General features: G+C 38.2%; 1 protein-coding gene across 6 annotated transcripts in view; it reads left to right on the top strand.

The window, feature by feature from the left end:
• Window positions 1-22,921, top strand: part of IWS1 (interacts with SUPT6H, CTD assembly factor 1) — a 51,556-nt gene that overhangs the window by 8,147 nt on the left and 20,488 nt on the right. For 4 of the 6 annotated variants that reach the window (XM_078451424.2, XM_060624828.2, XM_078451422.1 and 1 more), the window contains exons 3-10: window positions 9,303-10,452; window positions 11,863-12,055; window positions 12,595-12,652; window positions 18,252-18,349; window positions 18,932-19,082; window positions 19,637-19,719; window positions 21,009-21,138; window positions 22,006-22,123. In XM_078451424.2, the coding sequence (XP_078307550.1) occupies window positions 9,303-10,452; window positions 11,863-12,055; window positions 12,595-12,652; window positions 18,252-18,349; window positions 18,932-19,082; window positions 19,637-19,719; window positions 21,009-21,138; window positions 22,006-22,123 (1,981 nt within the window). The remainder of the gene's footprint in view (window positions 1-9,302; window positions 10,453-11,862; window positions 12,056-12,594; window positions 12,653-18,251; window positions 18,350-18,931; window positions 19,083-19,636; window positions 19,720-21,008; window positions 21,139-22,005; window positions 22,124-22,921) is intronic. The other 2 variants (XM_078451423.1, XM_078451425.1) reach the window with 2 other exon arrangements.

Below are 22,921 nucleotides of genomic sequence, written 5' to 3'. Positions count from 1 at the left end.
TAAATGTAGGAGTGCAGGTATCTCTTCAGTATCTTCTTTTCTTTCATTTCTTTTGGATATATGTCCAGAGGTGGGGTTGCTAGATCATGTGGTCTATTTTTTGAGGAACCACCATACTGTTTCCCATAGTGGCTGCACCAACTTATGTTCCCACCAAGAATGTACATCCTTGCCAGCACTTGTTATATCTTGTCTTTTTATGACATTCATTGTAATAGGTGTGAGGTGATATATCATTGTGGTTTTGATGTACATTTCCTTGATGATTAGTGATATTGAGCTCCTCTTCATGAACTTGCTGACCATTTGTATGTCTTCTTTAGAAAAATATTCAGCTCTTCTGCCTATTTTTTAATTGGATTGGGTATTTTTTGCTGTTGAGTTGTGTCAGTTCTTTGTATATATCAGATATGTGGTTTTTTATGTAGGCTCTATACCCAACAGGTAGCTTGAACTCAATGACCCCAAGATAAAGAGTCGACACCAGGCACCTCTCAGATATATATATGTTTTGCATGTATTTTATTCAGTTCCTTAGGTTGTCTTTTCATTTTGTTGATAGTTTTTTTTGTTATGCAGAAGCTTCTTAGTTTGATGTAGTCCCACTTGTTCATTGCTGCTCTTGGTGTCAAATCCAAAAAATCATCACAAAGGCTGATGTCAAGGAGCCTATCCTCTATTTTTTTTCTAGGAGTTTTATGGTGTACAATCTTAAATTTAAGTCTTCAATCCATTTTAAATGGAAATTTATGTATGGTGAAAGATAAGGGTCCAGTTTTCCCAGCACCATTTATTTTAATTTTTAAAAAAATGTTTATTTCTTTATTTGGGAGTCGGGGAAGGGGGGAGGTGTGTGTGAGCAGGGGAGGGGCACAGAGAGGGGGAGAGAAAGAATACCAAACAGGCTCCAAACTGTCAGCACAGAGCCCGATGTAGGGCTCGATCTCATGAACTGAACCATGAGATCATGACCTGAGCCGAAATCAAGAGTTGGACACTTAACCAACTGAGCCACCCTGGGGCCCCTTCCAGTACCGTTTATTAAAGAGACTGTCATTTATTGGGTATTCTTGGTGTCTTTGTCATAAATTAATTGACCATGTATTTGTGGATTTATTGTTGGGCTCTCTTTTCTGTTCTGCTGATCTGTGTATCTGTTTTTATGCCAAAACCATACTGTTTGGATTATTGTAGCTTTGTAATACAGATTGAAGTCAGGGAGGGTGACACCTCCTGCCTTGTTTTTTCTCAAGATTGTTTTGCCTGTTTGGCTATTCTTTTGTTCCATATAAATTTTAGGATTGTTTGTTGTATTTCTGTGAAAAATGCCATTGCAATTTTGACAGAGATTGCATTGAGTCTGTAGATTGCTTTGGGTACTATGAGCATTTTAACACTATTAACTTTTCAAATTCATGAGCACAAATCTTTCCATTTTTGTCTTCAGTTTCTTTCATCAGTGTCTAATGGTAGTCAGTGTTTGGGTCTTTCATGTCTTGGGTTAAATTTATTCCTGGGTATTTTATTCATTTTGATGTATTATTAATGAGATTATTTTTTATTTCTCCTTTTGAGGTTTTGTTGTTAGCGTACAGACATGCACCAGATTTTGTATATTGATTTTGTATCCTGCAGCTTCACTAAAATCGTTGACTAGTTCTAACAGTTTTTTGGTGGTCTTCTGTATATGTTATCTGCAAATGATGGCAGTTTTGCTTCTTCGTTTCTGATTTGGATGCTTTTATTTCTTTTTCTTGCCTAATTACTGGGGCTAGGACTTTTACCACTTTGGAATAACAGTGTCGAGAATGAGCATTCTTGTCCTGTTCCTGATCTTAGAAAAAATGCTTTCAGCTTTTCTCATTGAGTAGGATGTCATCTGTGAGCCTGTCATATATGACCTTTATTATGTTGAGATATGTTCCCTCTTTACCAGTTTGTTGAGAGTTTTTATCATAAGTGGATGTTGGATTTTGTCAAATAGTTTTTCTGCAACTACTGATACGGCCATATGATTTTTAGCCTTCATTTTGTTAACATGGTGTAGTGTGTTGATTGATTTGTTGAACTATCCTTGCATGTCTGGAATAAATAACCATTTGGTCATGGTGTACTGTTGAATTTGGTTTACTCGTGTTTTGTTAAGGATCTTTGCACCTGTGTTCATCAGGAATATTGGCCAGTAATTTTCTTTTCTTGTAGTATCTTTGTCTGGTTTTGGTATCAGGGTAATGCTAGCCTCTTAAAATGAGTTTGGAAGTGTTCCCTCAACTTCCTCTTTTCCTTTTTAGAGGAGTTTGAGAAGGATTGGTATGTATTCCTATTTAAGTGTTTGATAGAATTCAGTTATGACTTACTAACATCTTTTTTGACTAGGTTCCTAAGAGGAATGTAAGCATCAGTGGAATTTTCATCAAGAATATTTGTTCTTTGTAGAGCACTTTGAAAACTCAGAATCGTCACCCACCTTTTGTGCTCTAGCAGATAGCAGAAAGGGGAAAGTTAAAAAAAAAAAATCTGGGTGGCTCAGTTGGTTGAGCAGCCGACTTCGGCTCAGGTCAGGATCTCGCGGTCCGTGAGTTCGAGCCCCGCATCGGGCTCTGTGCTGACAGCTCAGAGCCTGGAGCCTGTTTCAGATTCTGTGTCTCCCTCTCTCTGACCCTCCCCCGTTCATGCTCTGTCTCTCTCTGTCTCAAAAATAAATAAACGTTAAAAAAAAAAAACTAAAAAAAAAATCTCTTTGAATAGTTAACACCAAAATCACAATTTTTTAATAAAGAAATATGAGTACAAATGTGACCTAGTTATAACTAGTTGCTAGTTCTCATTTTTGTTGTTTTACTTGAATATTCTCTTGGACAACATGAAATTAGCTTTGTGGCTTGTAGTCAGCTGGTTTCTGTTCCATGAAAAGTACATTGAAGGAAATGTGTATTTTAATATCCAGCAACCTACAGATTTCATCTGTGTAGAAAGGTAGAAGAGGGTCTCACACACAGAAATAGAATGTGGGACTATTGAAGAATTTTGGAAATGGAGCCTAGCTTCTCATTGCTTTCTAACTGTAGGCAAACCATAGTGGGTCCATATCCATCTACCGTTGAAGTTGGGGGACAGCCACATTAGCCAAGTCTCATGTTGAATTGAGTAAAGATGGCCGAATGCTATTGTTTGGATCCTTCCACAGAGAAGTTGTGCTAATATGAGAAAAGCATTCCTATAGGGAGTACATCAGAGCAGCTAGAAGATTCTTTTTGGCCATTGCTGTACTTGTTTACCCTGTTTCTTACCAGTTCTTTAGATTCCATCTATACTTTCCTTTCCTTTCTTTGTGTCAGGTTTCAGGCTTTGTCATTTAGTCTACCAAGCTAAGGAGAAACAAATTTTGTGTTGGTTCTTTCCTGTTAAGCATTATTTTATGGGGTTTCTGTTTCATTTTGGTGAGTGTGAGTGTCTTGTGTATACTGAAAGTAAGAGTTTTTTTTTTTAAATGGGTCTCCGATCTTAAGGTCAGTGTGTTATAAAGATAATTGTGTAAACATCACCTTTCATTGATGTAAAGGTAGAAGATGCTATGGGGGTATGAAGGAAAGAATGGCTAAGTAGCTCAGCCACTTCAGATGATCTGTTTGGGCTGAGTCTTGAAGGGTGAATATTTTGTAATTAAATAATCAGGTATTTTGATATGAATGGCTAGTAGCATTTATCAAGAGTTTAGAGGCACTGTGCTAACCACTTTTCATACTTTTGATCCTCAAAACAGCTCTCTTAGTATAGATACCATCCTTAACTCCATCAGATTGAGAACACTGAGGCTTTGAGAAGTTAAGAAAATTCCCTAGAGGACGGAGTAGAAAATGGACGAGCTAGGGTTTGGACCCCAGATCTTTCTGAATCTGGAGTCTGTGTTCTTAACTGTTTCGTTACGTGGCACACAGCCCATTCTGTCTAGAGAGGCTTCAGGAAGAGGCTGTTTTTGCCTGGTTTTGAGGTATCATAAGGACAAGGTGGGAGAGAAATATTCGAGGCAAGAGGAACAGTATTTGTAAAGACATGAAGGTAGCAGTAGTGAAGTTAGTAGTTCCATGTGCCTGCAGTAGAATTTTAACATGCATTTACAATCACTGGGATTAGATGTCAAAATGCAGATTCTTTGACCTCTTCTTCAGACTTACTGGATTAATATCTGGAAGTGAGAAGCACAAAAATCTGTATGTTTTTCACCAAAGCTCCCCAAATGATTCTTATGTACACTAAAGTTTGGGAACTGCTGGTGCAGTTGGTTGATGTTGGAGAGAGGGCAGAAGTGAGCCTGGGGAGGAAGGCAGGAGTAGGAGTTTGCTTCATCATTATGAACTTTTAAGCTTTGTGTACAATTTGCTTTTTCCACTTGTCATGAGGAGTGCTTTTGTTGATTATCTGATTCTAAGGTCAACCATCTTTTGACAGACAAAGGACACTGGTATATAGTTACATTTTATTATAATGCTAGCTGTAAAATTGGAGTTTTCTCAAAGTCAAAGCCTTGCAGCACTCCAGGAGCTACACTGGATTAACAGCATTGTGTAATTTTGTTGCCGGATTTCTTAGTTTCTTTCATACACTAATAAAGATGATATGTATTGACAAACTCCCAAGATGGGGACTTCAGATGTATCTTCTGGAACTAAGAGCCAGTGAAACATGGTTTTGAAAATCTGTAGAAATTTCCTCATGATATTTTACTGTGTGACTTGGTGTTGGAATGTTTTACCAATTTATATTGGTAGTTTAGTATGCATGTTCAACAGTTTTGTTTGACTCTTCCAATGGATAAGAAAGAAACAAGTATCCTCAGTTTGGTTCTTTACAAGGATTTCTATTTAACGTTTATATACTTTGAAATTTACAAATTGATATTTCGCTTTATGACAGTTTTATCATTTACTTTGTAATTTTAAAACGTTAACCATCTCTCTGCACGTGTATTGGAGTATTGTGGCCTCGGTCCCTAAGGAGTGTGGTTACTATTTGTATGCTGAGACAAACAACCACATCATTACGGGTAATTATTTGGATCTACAGTGTGAACGATTGTAAGCAGGAGGTATGAGGTATTATAGACGTTTGTAAAGCTTCTGAGAAACCTCAGAGTGGTCAATTTCCCTGGCAATTAGCAATTAGGGAATTTTTTAAATTATTAAGAACATGGCATTTAAATGGCAATTTCTACTATTGATTTGTTATATTCATACCTGACTTTTAAAGAACTGTATTTTGGGTTTTTGAAGTTTGCAACTTAAACTAATTGTTGAAACCAGTCTAAAAATATTGAATATGGTCTTGATGACTTTTAAGCATAATTGCATCATCTCTAATGGCTTCTTTTCCTAAATCCTGTGATGTCATTGCCTAAGTGAATTCTCTAACTTGAGTCTGTCGACTAGCACTTTCTTACTGCAGTAATTTCTCACTTTTTTGTCTTCACCATGTTACATATAATGAATAGACACCCAGTTTTTATGAAACTCCTCAAAAATTGATGAGAATTCATGTTTCACAATCCTTAATGTATGTAATGTCCTTGTCATGGTTGCTTGTTTTAGAATGTATACACCGTGTGTCTAGAAATCCAGGGTAGAGTGCAGCAGGTAAGTTTGAGGATGACTGTCCAGTTCATGGTATCTCTTCCCTCTCTGGCATCGGCTCCCAATACTGTGTCCCTGCTGTGGCTGTAACCCAGTGAACACTGAGTCACAACATCTGATGTTGCCATGGCCAATTGGATCATCTGTCCTGGGAGGTTAAAATTTAGAGCCCAGAAGTTTGGCATGGTTAGAGTGAATCATGATATTGATTGTGCTCTAGCAGAAAAGTCCTCAACTTCCCTTTTCTAAGCTCTCTGAGCTGCCTTGGTTCCTACCCTTTCTGAGTCTTTAGTCAGTTGCACTTACATTCTGGGAATATTGTTCTTTTGTTTTTTTCTGAAGATAAGCCAGAGATGGTTTCTGTTGCTTACAGCGAAAATAAATTGAGTCACACACAAACTGTTAGAATTCTGTCATAGGTATGTCATGGGAAGCATTTCGAAAGCCGGTTATAGTTTTCCCTTTGCCTCCTGCTTTAGTCGCCTCTTCTGGTGCCTGTATGTCTCGCTTTCCCTCCTCAATAATCTCGTTAATTTTTTTTTTTTAACTCTGTCATTACAAACTAGTTGCAAATACTTGTTGTCTGCATACTTACTAAAGCCCAGTCTCCTATAGATCACTTCCTGTAGGCTTTCACAATATTGTGCATACCTTCATGACAGCACATACTACTTTATGTTGTTATGATACATTTGGCTCGTTCATAGAAAGCAGCTTCAGGCACTGAGACATGTTCATCCTTGACTCCTAGCACCTTGCACATAGTTAATTATTCCTCACTTTAAATTATAGTTGGCCCTTGGACAACATGGGTTTAAAGTGCGTGGCACCACTTGGGTGTATGTGTGTTTAACATTTTTTTTAATGTTTATTTACCTTAGAGAGAGAGACACAGACAGAGGCACTAGTTGAGGGGGGGCGGGGAGCAGAGAGAGGGAGACACAGAATCTGAAGCAGACTCCAGGCTCTGAGCTGTCAACATAGAGCCCATTGTGGGGCTTGAACTCATGGACCATGAGATCATGACCTGAGCTGAAGTCAGATGCTCAACGGACTAAGTCACCCAGGGACCCCTATATGTGTTTTGTTACTTTTTTTTTTAATTTTTTTTTTTTAACATTTATTTATTATTGAGAGACAAAGATAGAGCATGAGCATGGGAGGGGTGGAGAGAGAGGGAGACAGAGTCTGAAGCAGGCTCCAGGTTCCAGCTGTCAGCACAGAGCCCGATGTTGGACTCGGACTCTCAAACTGCGAGATCATGACCCCAGCTGAAGTCGGACACTTAACTGACTGAGCTACCCAGGCACCCCTATGTTTTTGTTTTTAATAAATACAGTGCTTAAATGTATTTTTTCTTCCTTATGATTTTCTTTTTTTTTAGTTTTTTAGTTTTTAGTATTATTTTTTTTAAGTAAGCTTCACACCTAGTGCGGAGCCCACTGTGGGGTTTGAACTACGATCCTGAGATCAAGGCCCAAGCTGACTGAGATCAAGAGTCAGATGCTTAACTGACTGAGCCACCCAAGCTCCCCCTTAACGATTTTCTTTAATAGCACTTTTCTCTAGCTTACTTTATTTTAAGAAATAGTATACAAAATATATAACATACTAAAAATATGTGGTAATTGACAGTTTAAGTTATGAGTAAGGCTTCTAGGCAGCAGTAGGCTAATTAGTTAAGTTTTGGGAAGTCAGTAGTTACAAATTTCAACTGTGGGGGGGGGGGGGTCAGCACCTCTGACATTCCTCTCCCATGTTGTTCAAGGGTCAGATGTATTCCCACTTGGTGTATATATACCAGAATCCATTCTGTGCTCTGAAGATACCTCAATGAAGAAAACAGGCCAAAAATGCCTGCCTTCTTAGGACTTACATTCTAAATTATATTTTCATAGTTAAAGACCATTAAGATAGTTTTTCAAGTAGACTTTTAGCAATATATGGAGTATTGTACTGTAGTGCAAGAGTCTGTGTTACTTTTCCTGTCCTTATATCACATTTTGTAAACACCTATTTTAATGGGATAATAGGATATATGGCTGGGAAGGAATCCAGTGCTGTGCTGAATGCCCAGTGCTAAAGAAAAGTGCCTGTAGGAAACTTGAAAAGTTTAGGATTTTAGAAAGTTTCCTGCACATGTTTTATTTGAATAAATATGTTTAGCAATTATTCTTTATTTGGAATGCTGTGCTGTCGAGATGGTCCTAAAATATGGACAGAAAAAAACCCCTCAAACTTAGGCTTCAAAGCTTGTTGTATAATGTTTTGTAGTCTATCACAGCATACTTTAAATGAGCTGGAGGCAAGTTAAAGGACAAGTTTTATGAAGACTTTTTCTTGCCATTTATCTTGTCACTGAATTATTTCATAGCATGCTGGTGGGCATAAACATTATTAAAAATTCTTTGCTCCTTGAAAACTCATCTCTGGTAATTTCAGGTAATGTCAAGTCATATATTCTAAAGAGAAATATTTGGCTCAGAACATTTTTAATGGGGAAAAGTCACAGAAACACTTTCACTTTTTAAAACAGAATATTAATCACCATGTTATGGAAAGTTCAAATACTAGATGAGAAAAAATCTCCCAGATCCCAGTTACTAGTATTTTGGTGTATATATAATTTTATATCTTGTTCTTTACATTTGGAAAAATGTAGTTCTAATATACATATATCAAGTTCATACTCTCTGTTCTCAGATTATTTCTCTTAACATTATGTTGCTATAGTTATATCACATTTTTCCTAAAACTTAAACTTTTGTACCAGGATTACTAGGTGTATGACCCAGGCTGCTCCAAGCCTCAGTTTTGTTATTGTGAAAAGTACTGTTGTGAGGAGTAAATGAACTAGCAGGAGAGAGCCGCCTGGGAGTTGGGCTCTTACTAGGTGCTTAGTCGGTGTGAACTAACTACCCCTCTCCTTGTTTGTTCAGATTCTCCTGGGAGAGTATGCCCTGCATATCATTTCGCCCTTAAAGTTTCATAGTTTTTTTCTTAAAATAATTTTAACTTTATAGAACCCAAGAATGTTTAAGAAGAACTTGGGTACATGTAGGGGCGCCTGGGTGGCTCAGTTGGTTAAGCGTCTGACTTCAGTTCAGGTCTGATCTCATGGCTTGTGGGTCCGAGCCCTGCATTGGTCTCTGTGCTGACAGCTCGGAGCCTGGAGCCTGCTTCAAGGTTCTGTGTCTCCCTCTCTCTGCTACTCACCCCTTCCCTCTCTCCCTCCCCCCACCCCTTTCTCTCTCTCTTAGTATTAAATATTTAAAAAAAAAAAAAAAAAAAAAAGTTGGGTACATGTTTGCTTGTATTTCTGTGAAAAATACATTTTTAGGAGCTAGAATTATGTGGAAAAGTCAGGCTTTTGCGGGGGGGGGGGGCTAGCTTTTCAAGATATAAGCCTCCTGTATAGTAATCTGGTGGCATGCTTTACACGTTTGTTTTGCTGAAAACTGGTTATCTTTTCCCATTATGGGATCTAAACCATGTTAGCCATTTCACAGGTAGATGGTCTTCTTTAAAGTGGGGTGTTTCTATATAGGTGTGGAACAAGAATTTTTTTTGACGTGTGCATATTCCTGTATTTGAAAAAATGTTGAGAGATTTTAACATTTCTCTACTAAACGTTTTTCTTGCACTTTACTAATTTTTTCGCCCTTGACATTTTAGAATGAACCTAGTGATCGAGAGGATGGCCTCAACAAAAGACATCATGTGACGGATTCTGAGAATGATGACCCCTCAAACCTTAATGCCAGTGACTCTGAAAGTGAGGAGCTTCAAAGGCAAAAGGACAGTGACTCTGAATCTGAGGAGCATGCAGAGCCTGTTGCAAGTGATTCTGAAAATGAGGACACTCATCAGCGTGCGAGTGACTCTGAGAGTGAGGAGACCAGGAAGCTACCTGTCAGTGATTCGGAAAATGAGGACCTTCTTAATGGGCACGCAACTGATTCAGAAAATGAAGATGTTAGAAAGCATCCTGCCAGTGATTCAGAGATGGAAGAGCTCCCCAAAAGTCCTGCTAGTGACTCTGAAACAGAGGATGTTCTAAAACCTCAAATCAGTGACTCCGAGAGTGAAGAGCCCCCACAGCACCAGGCCAGTGATTCCGAAAACGAGGAGCTTCCCAAGCCTAGAATTAGTGATTCGGAAAGTGAGGAGCTTCCTAAGCCTCGGGTCAGTGACTCAGAGAGTGAGGAGCCTCAGAGGACTCAGGCCAGTGACTCGGAAAATGAGGAGCTTCCCAAACCCCGTGTCAGTGACTCAGAAAGTGAGGACCCACCACGGCACCAAGCCAGCGACTCAGAAAATGAGGAGCTTCCCAAACCCCGTGTCAGTGACTCGGAAAGTGAGGGACCCCCACGGCACCAAGCCAGCGACTCAGAAAATGAGGAGCTCCTCAAACCCCGTGTCAGTGACTCGGAAAGTGAGGACCCCCCAAGGAACCAGGCCAGTGATTCAGAAAACGAGGAGCTTCCCAAGCCCCGAGTCAGTGACTCTGAGAGCGAGGAGCCTCAGAAGGGACCCGCCAGTGATTCCGAAACTGAGGATGCCTCCAGGCACAAACAGAAGCCAGAATCGGACGAGGACAGCGATGGGGAGAACAAGGGAGAGGATGCAGAAATGCAGAATGACTCATTTCGTTCAGATAGCCATATAGACAGAAAAAGGATCCAGAGTTCAGACAGTGAGGAGGAGGAACCCAAAAGGCCAAAAATTGACAGTGACGAAGATGAAGAAAAAGTCGGGGAAGAGGAGAAAGTAGCAAAGCGAAAAGCTGCTGTGCTTTCTGACAGTGAAGATGAAGAGAAAGCATGTAAGGATGCTTCCTTTTTTGAACTGTTTGTGCATAGTTTTCATTCTTGTCTGAGCTTGTGACTGTGAAGCTCTGTGTGTTTCTGAAATGTTAGATCTCTACTATCTCATTCAACTTGATATTCTAAAATATCACTAAGACGCTAGTTTTGCTTGGTTTTCAGGGGCCGATCTTAGTATTAAATTGGCTTTGAGTTGTTTAGGAGCATTGGTTAAGGTCTTACTGGTTCAAAACAGTAAACTAATGGAGTTTCAATGGGAATATGAAAGATAGTTTTCTGTGGGGAAGAGTAATATTTCAAAGAAATCTGTTTATGTGCAAACCCAGCTGGATGCAGACTTGGCTGTGGATCTGACAGTTAATCCGTTAGATACTATGTGGATAGTGACTGAGCTCCCATGGGTACCTGTCTTGTTAAACATCGTCAGATAGTTGCCAAATACAAGGAAGTTTGTGAGGGACTGTATTTAGAGACTCTGTGTCTCTTTCCAGTCTTTGCTAGCTGGGCCCCTATTTTCATGGATAATAGTTTTCACTTCATTACTTTTTTTTAATGTTTATTTATTTTAAGAGAGCATGAGCAGGGGAGGGGCAGAGAGAAAGGGAGGGAGAGAATCCAAAGCAGGCTCCGCACTGTCAGCGCAGAGCCTGATGTAGGACTCGACCTCACGAGTGAGAAATCATGACCTGTGAAATCATGACCTGAGCCGAAATCAAGAGTCAGACACTTAACGACTGAGCCACCCGGGCACCCCTTGATTACTTTTTTATGAAACTTACTTTTGAGTGGGGAGAAGACATATTTCATTATAACCTGGCAGTTATAGGAGAAGGAAAAAGAGCCTCACACATGTGCCAGCTAGTTTACTGGGGGAGATGAGAAATTCCAAACCGACCAGTGATGATCAGGAAGTAAGGGGATTCCATAAAAGAATATCTAAACCTTTTCAGTGCTGCTAATACTCAGCAAAATAGAAGGGACTCTAATTCTGCATATCATTGCAGTCTTCAGTTTTTCTGTTCCCCCAAAGGAAAGGTGCCTATTGATGCCCACTTTTATGTTGACAATTTCGTTCTTCATCTTCTGGCCCCTTTTTCCTAAACAATAACAGATAATTGTAATATGTCTCTGAACCTTTTAGTACCGTTCTTTTTAAATAATGTATTTATTTAGTTTCTGCACCCAGCATGGGGCTCCAGCTCATGACTCGGGTCAAGAGTCTCTTGCTCCTCTGACTGAGCCAGCCAGGTGCCCCTAGTTATTTTTCTTTTTAATTATTATTCTAAGCTGTGTGTTAGGAGCCCTTTGATTTTTGCTGAGTACTGCCATTTTAAAAGCACCTGTTATTCTTAGTAATACCATGATCGTGACAAGTAAGATTAAGGATATTTTGAACTTTTTTTTCACAGCAGCGAAGAAGAGTCGGGTTGTCTCTGATGCAGATGACTCTGACAGTGATGTTGTATCAGATAAGCCAGGCAAGAGAGAGAAGACTCTAGCTTCTGACAGTGAAGAAGAAGCAGGAAAAGAAGAATTGTCTGATAAGAAGAACGAAGAGAAGGATCTGTTTGGGAGTGATAGTGAGTCGGGGAACGAAGAAGAGTAAGTGACAGCATAACGTGAGTTTTCAAGGGTACATATGAGGTGGTAGAGAGGGGTTTGTCTTTTAAGTTTTTTAAACTTGTATTAAAATTTTATTGGGAGGTGATTCAGTATATCCTGCCCGATTGCATGATTTTGGGGGATTCAGGATTTCAGTTCCTGAACTATTGTTATGTACTATAACATAGATGAATCTCAGAATATTAAGTGAAAGAAAAAGAGGACATGTCTGATTCCACTTATGTGAAGTTCAAGAGCAGGCAAAATTAATCTGTGATGACGGCAATCAGAATGGTGGTTGGCTTTAAGATGTTCATGTAGGGGACTGACTGTAAAGGGATGAACTTTCTGGAGAGATCAAGTTGTTCTATATTTTGATTAAGGTAATGGCTATGTGCATGTTGTCTTTTCTCAAAACCCACTGAAACAGACACTTAGGATCTGCACATTTTATGATACGTAAATTGTATCTTGTTAGAAAAAGATTTTGTGGTTCCTGTGTAAATGAGAAGAAAGCAAATGATTTCCTTCTCTTCTAGAAATCTTATTGCAGACATATTTGGAGAATCTGGTGATGAAGAGGAAGAAGAATTTACAGTAAGTATAAGATGGAGATATTTCTTTAACTATGCTCTTTCTATTTCTGTGACAGTGGTTCCCAAATAGGTAATTCCAATAAGTAGAAATAAACAGGTATGTAAAGGCACCTGAGTAGCTCAGTCGAGCATCGGACTTCAGCTCAGCTCATGATCTTGAGGTTTGTGAGTTCAGGATCATTGCTGTCAGCCTGTCAATTCAGAGCCTGCTTCAGATCCCCAGTGCCCCTCTCTGCCCCTCCCCTGCTTGCGCTCTCTCAATAATAAATGTTTTTAAAAAAAAAAACAAAAAAAAAAGTGTGTATTCAGTAGAAAAATCGAGAAGAAAGGATTCAGAAAGTGGAATAAAAGTGTATACAGAGGCATAGAAGGAAAGTAACAGGCAAAATTGACTTAATTGGGAGGAACATGTTAAGAGACGACAGAAGGTACGTTATAATGCTGAAGAGAAGGATTCACAGTACTTATAGAACTTGTGATTCTAGCAATGGTAGGCTAGGTAATTTGGACCAACCCTTCTGCTAAGGACAACTAGAAAAGCTAGACAAAATACTTAAAACTCTCATTAGCAGAGGAATAAGGTAACAAAGAATTGCTAAGCCCAAAGCTAGCAAAAGACAGATACCTAAACAGGTAAGCTCAGACTGGGTGTCTTATGTAAGAGATGAATCACTGGGTTCTGCTCCTGAAACCAAGACTACACTGTATGTTAACTAACTTGAGAATAAAAAAATAACAAAATAATTTTAAAAATGAACAGTTAAAAAAGAAAAGAGATAAGCGTAGCATTTAAAATGCTTTTTCTGGGATGTTTGCCTGTTCATGCTGAGAGGCTAGTCATATTTTAAAAAGAATTTTTTTTTAATGTTTGTTTATATTTGAGAGAGAGAGAATGGAAAGGGTCAGAGAGAGAAGGAGACACAGAATCTGAAGCAGGCTCCAGGCTCTGAACTGTCAGCAAAGAGCCCATTGTGGTCCTCAAACTCACGAATCGCGAAATCATGATCTGAGCCGAAGTCGGATGTTTAACCAACTGAGCCACCCAGGTGCCCCGAGGTTGGTCATATTTTTGACAGTTTCTGGGCTCAAGAGACAGTATTTGGAGGTCAGAGCCTGCTGAGGTTAGGAGACCCTTGAAAACCTCATGCTCTTAACTCTTGCCTAATGCTCTCAGGCACCTGACATATGTAAACAAATCCCTTCAGGACAAAGGTAGCATCATCACAGGCCTCATTATTTCTGTAGTTTATCAGATATGCAGTGTGGTACCTAATTGTCAATAAGTTAAAAAGAAACAATGGTGACATCAGACAATAGAAATAGACCTTGAGGCTCTAGATAATAAGAATTTTAGATGTTGCCTTAAAAAAAAGCTCTTCAGGGAGGTAAAAGGTAAGAAATTTTGTCAGAGCAAACAATGAGAACTGAGTAGAAATTCTGAAACTGTAAAATTACAGTAACTGAAATTAATTCCATGGATGAGTTTAACAACAGATTAGATTTATTCGAAAAGGAGTGAACTGATGGATGATAGGTTAGAAGGAGCTATTTAGAATGAAGAATTAAGATATGTAAAAGAATAAAATGTAAATTATACATGAGAAGGTTTAACATAGGTTGAATCTTAGGAGAGGAAAAAAATGTATGTGGCAGAAGCAGTAAAGGAAATGATACATAAAGCTAGAGATTCTAGAAGTACAAATTATGAGCAGGATAAATGCAATGATGTGATGAAACCTACACCTAAATACATCATAGTAGAATTGCAAGAAACCAAAAAAGACTGGGAAATATTAAAAGTAGCCAGAGGGGGAAAATACTACATTCAGAGAGGCAAAGATTAGACTGTAACAGCTGACTTCTTAGTAGAAACAGTAGAATCCAATAATTTCAAACTCAGTGTTCTGTTAACAGTCAGCAAAAATATTTGTCAGGAATGAAGATTCCCTCCTAGTTCATCTTACCAGTATACCAATGGAAGGAGATAGGAAAGGCAGAAAATCTCAGGTGGAAGGTCAAGGACTCAGGGAGGAAAAAAGCAACAAAAGTATGTGGGTAAATCTAAATGAGTATTGATGCTACAAAAAAAAGTCCTGTCTAGTGTAGGTTAAAATATGTATAAAATTTCAAACGTGTGACAGCAGTAACAAATTGGGAATGGACATGGTCTTTACAGATAAGTAAAAGGATGTCAGTAGACTTTGCATTGTAATCTCTGAAGCAACCACTAAGACAACTAATAGAATGTGTAGCCTCCAACCTAAGGAGGAAAAGATGGAATAGTAAAAGCTAATCCAAAAGAAGGCAAGAGAAAAAAAAAAAAGAGGTATAGAACAGGGGACGATTGGAAAGTAGTATATGGTAAAGGTAGCAGATTTAAGCTTTGATAACATCTTTGATTATATTCAGTTGAAATGTATCAAGTGCTCCAATTAAAGCACAGAGATGGTCAGACTGGATTTTACAAAATAGCTATATACGCATTTCAAGATTCATATGAAACAGAAGATAAAAGTTGAAAATAAAAGAATGGAAAAAGATACTCTATGAACACTAATCAGAAGAAAACTGGCACAGGATATGGATATCAGAGAGACAGACTTTGATCAAGGCAGAAAAACATTTGAGATAAAGAGGGTCACTTTATAATAAAAAGTTTTTAAAATTGTGTATATATACTACGACGGCTGAAATGTATGTACACAACAAAAGTTGACAGCTGCAAAGAGAAATACACAAATCTGTTTCTGAGTGGAATGTAGCCAATAGAACAAGCAGACCAAAAAGCCACAGAAGAGTGTCTTTTTATGTAATCTGGATATGAATACAAATATAAAAGATTGATGATTGTAAAAGTTAAAATTATTTCCTATTCTTTGTCTTGCCTTTTCACATCCTTAATGGAGTCTTTTGATGAACAAGTTTTTAATTTTAATATAAATCAACTTTGCATGTCTTTTCCTTTATGGTGAAACTTTTTGAATTCCAAGAAAGTTTTGCTTATCCCTAAGGTCGTAAAGATACTCTCTTTGAATTATTCTCTAGAAGCTTGTTTTAACCTTTCACATTTAGTTGTACAATTCACCTGTAATGGATAATGGGTGTGTATGAGATAGAAGTCAAGGGGTCCCTGGCTGGCTCAGTCTGTGGAGCATGTGACTCTTAATCTCGGGGTCGTAAGTTTGAGCCCCATGTTGGATACAGAGATTAGTTAAAAATAAAATGTTTTAGGGGCACCTGGGTGGCTCAGTTGGTTAAGCGACTGACTTCGGCTTGGGTCATGATCTTGCAGTTGGTGAGTTTGAGCCCCGCGTTGGGCTCTGTGCTGACAGCTCAGAGCCTGGAGCCTACTTCAGATTCTGTGTTTCCCCCTCTCTCTACCCCTCTCCTGCTCATGCTCTGTGTCTATCTCTCAATAATAAATAAAAGTTTAAAAAAAAATTTTTTAAATAAATAAATAAATAAAATGTTTTAAAAAAGAAAAAAGTCAAGGTATATCCACCCCCACCCCCCAATTTGGAATATCCAGTTGACCCAGATCATCCTTTCCTGCTCTGTAGTGCTATCTTTGTCATTACATGTAGTGTCTATGATTTCCAGTCTGTCTCAGCAGTATCTTCTCTGTTCTCTTGGTCTCTTTATCCTTGTACTGTTAATATAGAACTGCTGATATTTGGTTGTATATGTCCTCTAAGCTTGTTATTCCTCAAGATTGCCTTGGCTTTTACTTTTTCCCATTCCCATATAAATTTTAAACCAAGCTTTTGCAAAAATTACAAAGTATAGCCAATGCTTTCTGAGTACAAAGCAGTGAAATTGGAACTTCATTACAAAATGAAACAAAATATCCTTGCCACCCAGAAATTTAAGATGTCCTTGTCAAGCTGCCTGGGTGGCTCAGTTGGTTTTGAGCATATGACTCTGGATTTCAGCTTGGATCATGATCCTAGGGTCATGGGATCGAGCCCTACATTGGGCTCCGTGCTGAGCATGGAACCTGCTTAAAAGATTCTCTCCCACTCCCCCTCTCCTTTACTCGCAGTCTCTCACTCAAAAAAAAAAAAAGATTAAAGAAAAAAGACATGTTTGTTAAACAGGTCTTGCATTGAAACATCATTAATTACTAAAGCAAGAGAGTGAAACTAGATGAATTTAGAGTCTAAGATGGTAGCAGGATAGCAGAGTGAAGCTAAGGAAAATAGGAAGAATTCATTCAACAAATATTTGGGAACCTGTGTGCCAGGTTGTGTGGACATTGCTCTTGTGGAGCTCATACTCAGTTAAGCAGCGTTTTACAAGAATAAGATGTGTTTCTCTAGTTTGGAGAGTTAACGATCAGCTTGGTTATAGGTTGAGTTCAGTGAGAAAAACAGCATACTAGGTGAACCATTGGAAAGGTCTTTCTAAGTATGACGTGAAAATTAGAAGCTATAAAGAAAAGACTGACCATAAAAATAAAATAAAATATTATGCCTGGAAAACATTACCATAAACAAAACAAAACTGCAAATGTGAGGATTGTGCTGTCCCTGTTATTTACAGAGGGCTAATTTCCATAATTTTTATTTTATTTTATTATTTTTTTTAATGTTTATTTTTGAGAGAGAGAGAGACAAAGAGCACAAGTGGGGAAGGTGCAGAGAGAGAGAGAGAGAGAAGGACACAAGAGATTTTGAAGCAGGCTCCAGGCTCTGCGCTATCAGCACCGAGCCCAGCCTGGGGCTCAAACTCACAAACCGTGAGATCATAATCTGAGCTAAGTCAGATGGTTAACGGACTGAGCCACCCAGGCGCTAATTTCCCTAATTTTTAAAGAGCCTTTCCATACCAATAAGACAAAGCTCCAACAGGAAATGGACATAGGATATTGGGAGTTCCATAGAGAAAAAATTACAAATGGCTTTTAAACATGAAAAAAAAAGGCTCACCCTTACTTATGCAAAGAAAGATGCCTTTTAGTTTTCAGTCCAGATATTGGCACCTATTAATATTTGATAACCGGTGGTAGTGAGAAGCTGGGGAAACAGGTGTATTTATGCTTTGCTGGAAGGAGAGTTAATTAGTGTAACTTCTGTGGAAAGTGGAAAGTTTGGTATTTCACAAAATTTCAAATACATATACCTAAATGTCAGTGGCAAAACGTATAAACAAATTATAGTTGCAGTCATAGGGTGAAATAGTGTAAAGCCTTAAAAATGAGACTACTTTATGCCAATATGAATTGGTCTCCAGATTCTGTTGTTAAATGTGGAAAGTGCAGAACATTGTACTGTACCCAGTGTGTAGAGTATGCTGCCATTTATATAATAAAAGGAGATAGTAAATACATATGTGTACAAATAAGTATATCAGTGTAGGCTTAGGCTATTTCTGGAAGGAGACCTAAGAAAACTAGTAACACTACCGTCTAGCGTGGGAGTCAGTTTTTTTGCTATATGCTTTTTGATACCTGTTTAATTTTTGTTCTTTGTGAATGTATTACCTTAAAAAGGCAAAACATTAAAAAAAAAAAAAAAAAGGCAAAACATGTAAGAGCAGTTATACAGAAGAAAATCTGTAAGAAAGTTGTGATAACCCTGGCAAATTTACCTGGCCTTTAGGGTTTTAACCAAGAAGATTTGGAAGAGGAAAAAAGTGAAACCCAGGTAAAAGAAGCAGAAGATTCAGATTCTGATGATAACATAAAGAGAGGAAAACAGTAAGTTTGTTTTATTTTTTTTAATTTGTTAAAGAGAACTTAAAAAATGAAGGTTAGAACCTATCAAACTTTGTTTTTTCTTATTTTGGTTCCTTATTAAGTGTAGGAAAGAACCTGTTCCATTTTTCTTTTACTTCTCTATATACAGTGCTGTCTGAAAATCTGTTTACTCTTGTTATTTTTTTCATTTGCCCTGTGCTCAGCTGTCTTGATTTGTGGGGTTATATGGTGTCACCTTCACCAAGTAAGCTCTTGACTTACTGAAAAATAACCTAATAATTAGAATACATTTTTTTTTTTTTTGAGAGAAAAGCTGACTTTGGGATCCCAGGGGCAATAAGGTAAAGTTTTAGCTACAAAATATTAGTCGATTGAATTTCACATACTTTTGTGAGACGGTTGGAATCTGTGTTCAGAGAAGTCTGGTATCTTGAAAGGTGCCAAATTCTAATAAGTACTTGCGCTTTAGAAGAAAGCATTTCATGGAGTTAGAATTAAGAAAGTTGGTGGTTATTAACTGTGACAAAAGGAAATATGTATAAAGGGGGTTTGTATTTCACTTGATTTTGTGTTGCTGCTTAGTATGGACTTTCTGTCGGATTTCGAGATGATGTTGCAGCGGAAGAAGAGCATGAGCGGCAAGCGCAGACGGAACCGTGATGGCGGTACTTTCATCAGTGACGCCGATGACGTAGTGAGTGCCATGATCGTCAAGATGAATGAAGCTGCCGAGGTGAGATGGACCGCTGCCAGCCCCCTCTTGCCTTTCCTCGCTTGATTTGTTGTGTGGCCTTTTCAGGGAAGGGAAGGAAAAAGTAGCTGGCGATCGTGTAGCTGAAATAAGACTGAACATGGGTGTTCAATTGTTGAAATAAATGTATTGATAGGAGTATATTATCTTGTTTTCCGTGTTGGTAGAATTTGAAATTTTCTGTAATTCAAATAGGAGAAAGCATCCAAGTAAACAAGAACAGTAACATTGTTCCCCTAAATTTGTAATTGGTCAAGCTAATTACTCTGATAGTTTTGTAGGTTTGACAGAATTTTGGGTTTTACAAAAAAGCATATTATCCTTTCTTGTAGAAAAAATTGTTACCTCGCGAAATTGCTGCCTTATTTTAAAGTTTAGGGGGCACCTGGGTGGCTCAGTCAGGTAAAGCATCCAGCTCTTGATCTCAGCTCAGGTCTTGATCTCAGGGTCATGAATTCAAGCCCTGCTTTGGGCTCTATGCTAGGGGTGAAGCCAATAAATACTGCTGTTTGAAAAATATTTTTCTTCTTGGATAGGAAGACAGACAGTTGAACAATCAAAAAAAGCCAGCACTGAAAAAATTAACATTATTACCAACTGTGGTCATGCACCTTAAGAAGTAAGTATTGTGTTTTCTTGAAAAATTTTTTTCCTTTTAATGGAATAATATTCAAACTATGTACCAGTGTTCTAGAGATGTTAAAGAATGACTGTCTTCTATCAATTCACAGAAGAATAGTAATGAATAGAATCTCCTGAATCATGTTACTTCCTCACAGATCTTTAACCTTTGCTCCCTGATACAAACAGAAAAATGGCAAACTGATACTAAGGAAAGAAAAGCACATAAACTACTGCCTTCATTCTTTATAGACCGTCTTATCTTGAGTCTGGTAAAGTTGCATCTCCTTTCCCGGTGTGGCGGAGAGCAGAGCAGATTCTGAGGGACTACTTGAAGCATATATTGTAGAGTCTTATATGACCAGTTATTATCATGAAGTATGTCACTGGTCCTTCTGGAATAAGGACCTTTTTTTGGTAGATCCTTGTCATGAGGCTCTTCCATTGGTGTACTCATATTCCTGACTCACTTTGTTTTTCTCCTTGAACCTAACCATAGCCAACAGCATAGGCTAGAACTTTCCACTAGAAAATTGCTACCTTAATCCCAAGAAGCAGTTTTCTGTTGCAGATTTCATATATGTAATATTGTCATAATATGTCAATAGAGTAAATGATTCTGTACATAAAATGGAATTTAAATATTTGTATTTCTTTGGGATTTTTTTTTTTAGAATAATATTCTCCTTGGTGTCCTGCAAAGAATAGCACAGTTCTGGGTTCTCTGTCACCTAACTAGTTTGAGAATCTCTAAACATTATTATTATTTTTTTCAGTTGTAATAATTGGAGCTTACTGTCTGTACCATTCATATCAACATTAACCTATCTTGTATAATTCATGTTTTTAACAAATGATCTTTGCCTGTCAAATCTGTTTTTAAAGTAGGAACTACATTTCATACTGCTTTTGAAATAGGATGAAATAATGTATATGAGTAACTTTAAAAGTAGTTTTTGGGGGCGCCTGGGTGGCTCAGTCGGTTAAGCGTCCGACTTCGGCTCAGGTCATGATCTCACGGTCCATGAGTTCGAGCCCCGCGTTGGGCTCTGTGCTGCCAGCTCAGAGCCTAGAGCCTGCTTCGGATTCTGTGTCTCCCTCTCTCTCTGCCCCTCCCCTGTTCATGCTCTGTCTCTCTCTGTCTCAAAAATAAATAAGCGTTAAAAATAAATAAATAAATAAATAAAGTAGGTTTTGGAAATTTCACTAAACATATAAGAAAATCCAGAGAAAGCTACAGTGCAACCAAGGTTCATAGACTTGACTTTTTTTTTTTAATTACTGCAGGCAAGACCTTAAAGAAACATTTATTGACAGCGGTGTGATGTCTGCCATCAAAGAATGGCTCTCCCCTCTACCGGATAGGAGTTTGCCAGCACTAAAGATTCGAGAGGAGCTGTTGAAGATTCTACAAGAGGTTAGAGGCGGATAATTTGACTGTATGCTCCTCTAATTGTCTGTTGTGGTTTGTATAATCACAACCTCTGTGTTTTACCGTATGTTCTTATACATTCTCTCTGACATAGTCTGCCGGAACAGGGGTTTCATGTTATATGTGTTTAGTAGGAACATATCAAATAAAATGAGCATAAAAAGGAAGGCCTTATAAAATTTCATGTAACTATAGAATTGAAAGAAAAAGATCTTGGAGTCGCGGTTATCTGAGAGTAATCATACATTAGTGGACATGTTCTGGGGAGGCACCTGAAGTAGAACAGGCACCAACTTCAGTCAGATAAACTTGCATGTGAGTCTTGAGCTGGGCTGCCTTTATGTGGCTGTGACACCTTGGGCAGGCTACTTAACTTCTGAAGGAATTCCCAAGGAACTTCCTTTGTGCCAGGTGTTCATACATGTTTTGGTTCACTTATTCCTCACGACAAACCTGCAAGGTAGGTGTATTGTCTTCATTCTACAGATGAGGAAATTAAGACTCGGAGAAGTTAAATGACTTGTCCAAGGTCACATAACTAGCAGATGGCTATGCTTGGGTTCAGACTGATTCAGAGGCCTGTATTGACTCTTGGTTTAAACTACTAACCTCTGAGTGTGGTTAGTTTACATTTTCTCACATTAAGTTTTACTTTGGCTCAGTATAATACGGAACTCTCAACTTTTGATGTGAACACAGAGTATCTTTGTGTTCAATGTCTGCAGATCCTGAAAATGGATTTTTTGTTACTCTGTTGTGAATGAACCAGACCTTGGAGGTCCTCTAGAGTAGATTGGCAGGACTCCCAGCTTCTGAGTGATTAATGTGTATGTATGTGTTTATGTTCCCCAGCTACCTAGTGTGAGCCAGGAGACCCTGAAGCATAGTGGGATTGGACGAGCAGTGATGTATCTCTATAAACACCCCAAGGAATCAAGGTCCAACAAGGATATGGCAGGGAAATTAATCAGTATGTACATTTTGCTTTTTGTTTGTTGTGTTTGTGTATATCAGAAAGACATGTATATATAACTATATTTTTGTCAAGATTCATTTAAAATGAGTTCATAAAGTAGAATAGACAATTATTTGGTAATTTCTTATAGGTACCAGGTTTTTTTTTTAACCCTTAGACTTAAAATGTTTCTCAGCAGATTTAAGTATGCTGTCGATATTAAAGATAGCAAGTGAAAAGTTGTTTAAGCCTGAATCAAGAGCATGTATAGAGAGTGGTTAGTGTACAGGCCCTAGAGTCAGTCATACCTGGGTTCAAATCCTTACTGCATATCCTTAGGCAAGTGATTTAAGCTCTAAGCCTTGGTTTCCTCCTCTGTAAAATAATTATGTATTCACTTAAGTAAAAGTTACATGAGAGGATATATATAAAGCATGGTGCTTAGCACATAGTAAGTCCTCAAGAAATGTTAGCCACTAATGCTATTGTTGTTAACTTTTATAATGATCTCCAAAGCCTTTTGCATGTTCTATTTAATGATACCAGAGAAATCCAGGAGTCTGGATGAAATTCATCTAATCTGTTACCATATCATTTATGAAATCTTTCAGTTTTAAGAATGAAACCATGTGTGTTTTCATTGTTCTTAACTCTTCCTGTGCTCTGTGTTGGAAAGGAATGTTTTAAACTTCAAGGGTATATCAAAAAAATAACTGCTCCTCTATGTGAATACAGTAATTATTTTTCTCCTCAACTTCTGAGATTATCAAAACTTTTTGAGAGAAATTTATTTTTTGTTACAAATCAGAGAAA

This window comes from Panthera onca, chromosome C1 (genome assembly GCF_046562875.1).
Source record: "Panthera onca isolate mPanOnc1 chromosome C1, mPanOnc1 haplotype 2, whole genome shotgun sequence".
Classification (NCBI taxonomy): Eukaryota; Metazoa; Chordata; class Mammalia; order Carnivora; family Felidae; genus Panthera; species Panthera onca.
Note: the sequence above shows the minus strand (reverse complement) of the source record. Positions and strands in the feature narration are given on the sequence as shown.